The sequence below is a fragment of the Myotis davidii genome, unplaced genomic scaffold (assembly GCF_000327345.1).
Source record: "Myotis davidii unplaced genomic scaffold, ASM32734v1 scaffold652, whole genome shotgun sequence".
NCBI classification, from domain to species: Eukaryota; Metazoa; Chordata; class Mammalia; order Chiroptera; family Vespertilionidae; genus Myotis; species Myotis davidii.
The window spans coordinates 148377-153602 of NW_006284936.1; the positions used below are offsets into that span (position 1 = coordinate 148377).

Sequence of the window (5226 nt, forward strand, 5' to 3'; positions counted from 1 at the left end):
TCCAAATACATAAAAAAATTTCCAGAAGATATCAAGGGAGAGATCGACAGCAATACAGTCATAGCAGGTGACTTTAATACCCCACTAACACCACTGGATGAATCCTCTAAACAAAAAATCAGAAATGAAACATCAATCTTAAATGACTCACTAGACCAGATGTAATTAATAGACATCTTCAGCACATTTTACCCCAAAGCCACAGAATATACATTCTTCTCAAGTGTATACAGGTCATTTTTAAAGACAGACCACATATTGGGATACAGGCAAAGTCTCTTCAAATTCAAGAAGATAGAAATCATATCAAGTATCTTCTCAGATCACAATGGCATAAAACTAGAAATCAACTATAATAAAAACAATGAAAAAAAATCAAAACATTTGGAGGATAAATAGCATGCTATTAAACAATGATTGAGTTACCAAAGAGATAAAAGAAGAAATAAAAAGCATCCTGGAAACAAAACACGTGGAAGCTAACTAGCAAGCTATTAAACAATGATTAATTAACCTCTAGCCAGGCTCACCAAGAAGCAAAGAGAGAGGACCCAAATAAACAAAATCAGAAATGAAAGAGGAGAAGTAACAACCAATCCCACAGAAATACAATGGATTATGAAAAAATACTATAAACAACTCTATTCCAACAAAATGGAGGAACCTCCATACTGTTTTTCATAGTGGCTGCACCAGTCTGCATTCCATGCAAGGGTTCCCTATTTTCCACATCCTCTCCAACACTTGTTATTTTTTGTCTTATTGATAAAAGCTATCGTAACAAGTATGAGGTGTGATCCCTCTTCTGGGAATCATATTCTCCCACTCCAATTTTTTTCCTAACATATGCATTTATTTTTAATTTTTCAATTACACTTCACATTCAATATTGTATCAGTTTCAGGTGTATAGCATAGTGGTTAGACATTTATATAACTTACCAATTGATCACCCTGGCAAATCTAATACCCACCCATCTGGCACCATACATAGTTATTACAACATTATATATTCCCTATGCTGTACTTTACATCACCATGACTATTTTATAACTGCCAATTTGTACTTCTTAATCACTTCACCTACTTCAAAAATTTTAAAACACACACACATATATATAATGTAATACTACTCAGTCATTAAAAAGATGAAATATTGCCATTTGTGTCATCATGGATGGATGAATGGATCTTGAGAATATTATGCTGAGTAAAATAAGTCAGAGAAGGACGAGATTTTACTCATATGTGGGATATAAAACAAAAAGCAATAAATGAACAAACAAAACAAATATACAAACAAGAAAACCAACCCATAGATACAGACAACACAATGGTGGTTACTAAAGGAGAAGTGGGTAGGGGCGTGGATGAAGAAAGAAAAGGGAGTCAAATACACGGTAAAGGAAGGAAACTAGGCAGTGAGTATACAATACAGATGTCATATTATAAAGTTCTACACCTTTAATTTATATAATGTTATTAACCAATGAAACCCTATTGAATTTAATGAGAAAAATTCTACTAAAATCTAGTAAGACAATAATTTTTTTAAAAATAAGTCAGCAGGAGGAATTAGCAATTCTTATTCTTTAAGGCTAATTCCACATCAATGTTCCACTATCACATCTATTCAACAAGCTCTAATATTTCAAGCTGTATGTAAACTTTTTTCAGAATTATACCAACCTTCCGGAATCCTCTCTACCTTACTGTTTGGATTAAACTCTGGGTTTTCAAAATTAACACAGATCACCCTTTTGGTACTTTGGCCTCACAGGTGCTTCCTCAAGCTTAAATCCCATGATCTGGACTCAGATCATGCAATTTCAGATCCAGCTCTATTGCATACTACTGTTTGACTGTGGGCAAGTTACTCAACCTTTCTAAACTTCAGTTTCCTTAACTGTAAAACGCTCACAAAAAAAGTACTCAAAGGGCCACTGTGAAACATAAGTGAGAAAATTCACATAAAATGCTTAGCATAATGCTCAGCACATTAAATGTTCAATAACATAGCTGGGATTACTATTACTATATTTCCTTTTTACTAGTTCTTGGCACAGTTCCCCTTGTCTCCAAATCTGCTCAGGTCTCCTGACTTTCCCCCCAGTTTAATTGAAATATAATTAACATACAGTTTCCTGACTTTTTAAAATGAAAATACATTTTAAAAATTTGCCACCTCTTCCCAATATTTATTCCATTCACCACAACACTCCTCTAAAGAGTAATGTATACCATCCTTTCAGAAAGATCAAGGATTACTGGAAAGATCATGGATTTTGGAGAAAAATGTGTGTGTTTGAAACTGGCTCTTCCACTTATCAGCTCTATGACTTAGAGCAAGCACTTTTTCTAATCCTAAATTTTTTCATATGTAAAATGGGGATGTTACCCATTTCTTAGGGTCATCAAGAGAATTAAACTGAAATAATATACGTAAAGCAGCTGATAAAAGTAGGTGCTAAATGAATTCCAGTTTCATACCCCTTATCCTTTCCTTAACTCCATACAATTTTGGCTCTCCCTCTTCCATTTTACTCATAGCTCTTTATCTCATTTTGGCTCTCATTAGCATTATAATTTTGGGCAATTTACTTAACTTTTTAAGCGTTAGTTTTTCATTTGTAAACTGGTGATCATAATATCCACAATATAAAGATGTCTTGAGAATTAAGTGAAATAACATGTAATTTAGCATAGTGCTTGGCCTTGTTGTAAGCAAGTGATAAATGGTAGCTACCAGCCTGGTAGGCATGGCTCAGTGGTTGAGCATCAACCTATGAACCAGGAGGTCCCAGGTTCAATTCTCAGTCAGGGCACATGCCCGGGTTGTGGGCTCGATCCCCAGTAGGAGGTGTGCAGGAGGCAGCCAATCCATAATTTTCTCCTATCATTGATGTTTCCCTCCTCCCCGCCCCCCCGCTCCATCTCCCTTTCTCTCTCTGAAATCAATAAAAAATATATATTTTTAAAAATGGTAGCTACCAGTGACTTATTAATGGCCAAATAAAAGGACTGTTCAACTCTCTCCTCTAGGCTTCAGTGACAATGTACTATTCTGGTTTGCTCCTGAGGCAAGGCAATTATCTTCAAATCACAGTCATTTATGTTACATGTTGTATCTTCTCTGCTTAATAACTTTTATCTTCATTGTTTGGCACTTATTTATTCATGTAGAATTTATTGAGTACCTAACAGAAGTCATACCTGTGTTATGTACTAAGAATACAAAAAATAATGTTGTAAGTATTGTCCTCAAGTAGCTTATTGTTTAGAAGGGTAAAACATTTGAGTAAATAGTCTATTACTTGCAATGTGGTAAGTCCTAAGGTAAGAGTATGACAAGGGTCTTCTTGGAGCACAATGAGGACTTTTTTAAATTAGACTGGAGGCCCTGCTCGGGTGGCTCAATTGGTTAGAGCATTGTCCAGGTACACCAAGGTTTTGAGTTTGATCCCCAGTCAGGGCACCTACAAGAATCCACCAATAAATGCATAAATAAGTGAAACAACAAATCTCTCTCTCTCTCTCTCTCTCTCTCTCTCTCAAATCAATCAATTAATAAATTTAAATTAGACTGGACAGGTGGTTCAGGACACTCTCTAGAAAAAGGCATTTTGTGCTTAGCATACATGGAAGCAGTATACAACTATCTGTTAAATGAGTGAATGAACTATAAACAGGAAATATCTAGATGAGGATGGGAAATAGCACTTCAGGTCCAGAGAAAGAAGGGGGAAAGGCCTGGAGTACAAATGTTAGAAGAGTTCCTGAGAGACAGAGGTGAAGCTCTAGAGCCAAGGCAGAGTGTTCTGGATATAGGAGTCTGACATGACCCCAGAGGGCAGGTAATGGAGTGCCAATAACAGTTTTTAAGTAGGGGAGGGGCATAATCATATTTGCATTTTAGTGTAGGTACTACCCTGCCAGTGAAGGGAAAAATTGATTCAATGAGAGCCAGGCTAGAGACAGTTAAAAACGTGTCCTGATAACTTAGCTAACTATGAGAAGCAGAATTGCAGAAATGAAGTGAGAATAGCGAATCAAGCCAGTTACTGAGCTAATTTAAAAACTAATTGAAGTGAATTTTTCATATTTGTATCTACTAAAAGCAATTCAATTAATAACTATAATCCACTTCAAATATAGATATTTCTCAACTACCTCATTGTTATTGAAACCTACTTAGGGAACTGAAGCTAGCAGCCAGCCTAGTCACTTCCTGTACGCAGATTCCCAAGTAGCTCCTTTTCCCATACAGAACTCAAAAGAAAAAGGCTTGTTATTCAAACTCGGAAGTTAACAATAGTAATACAAACTTGTGCACTTCAGAGAGTCTTGAGATCTGTCTATCCTGGTCTATTTCACCCCAAATAACATTTTAACAAAGTTCTTCAAAGGGTCAGGAGGCCCGATCCTGAGCACCCCCACATATGCCCAGGATTCTTTCCTTTGTTTCAGATCAAGAGCCAAAAGTCTGCTGCTGTTTGCCGCCCAGCGGGGCATTTTCACCTAGCAGTTCCCCACTTTTCATTGTGCCGCTGTAAAAACAGTCAAACGCAGGGGATTCAGGAGAGAGTACTCCCCGGCTGAGAAACCTCTGAAGGGGAGAGGCGGGGTGTCTTCAGGTTTCAAACATTGAAAGATTCCCAGATCTTGCCAATTCTCTCACAACCCCACCTCCACCCCGCCTCTTGCTGTGGGGCGGCCTTCTGAAGTTAGAGGGCTCCCTTCTATAGTTACCAGAATGCTGTCTGCCCCTAAAAAAATTAAGCAAGTTTTTGTACGTATGTCTGTGTTTTTTTAACTTACCCTTACGGCGGCCATGTCTGTGACCCTGTCACACCCAAGTTCTCAGACGGAGAGCAAAGATGGACAAAACGCTTCAACTCAGCTTCCTTCACTACAGCCCCGCCTGGTTACGCCCCTTGTCTGCCTGCTCCCGCCCTTTCTCCGCCCTCCAGAGCTCTTGGGGAAGCTGCTTCACGATTGGTCCGCTGTCTTCAGGAGAAGCGGTGCGTCCCTAGGAGAGACTGTCTGTAACCCTGCCTGATAAATCTTTTCAGAATATTCTCCGTAGCCTAGTTAAAAGTTACTTTGTTGGGTACAGAAGTTTTCATTATGTTCGTTGTAATAGGTACATGGGATTTATCTAGATAAGGATTTAAAACTGAAATCCGGGCCTAACCGGTTTTGTTCAGTGGATAGAACTTCCGCCTGC

General features: G+C 38.0%; 1 protein-coding gene across 2 annotated transcripts in view; it reads right to left on the reverse strand.

Annotated features, from left to right (window-relative positions):
* The window catches only part of APOOL (apolipoprotein O-like), a 123967-nt gene extending 119054 nt beyond the window's left edge, over window positions 1–4913 (reverse strand). The window contains exon 1 of one of the 2 annotated variants that reach the window (XM_006755198.2): window positions 4818–4913. In XM_006755198.2, coding sequence (XP_006755261.1) covers window positions 4818–4832 — 15 coding nt within the window. In that variant the 5' untranslated portion in view covers window positions 4833–4913. Of the gene's footprint in view, window positions 1–4190; window positions 4264–4817 lie in introns of those variants that run through there. The other variant, XM_015558412.1, reaches the window with a different exon arrangement.
* Window positions 4914–5226: the final 313 nt, after the last annotated feature.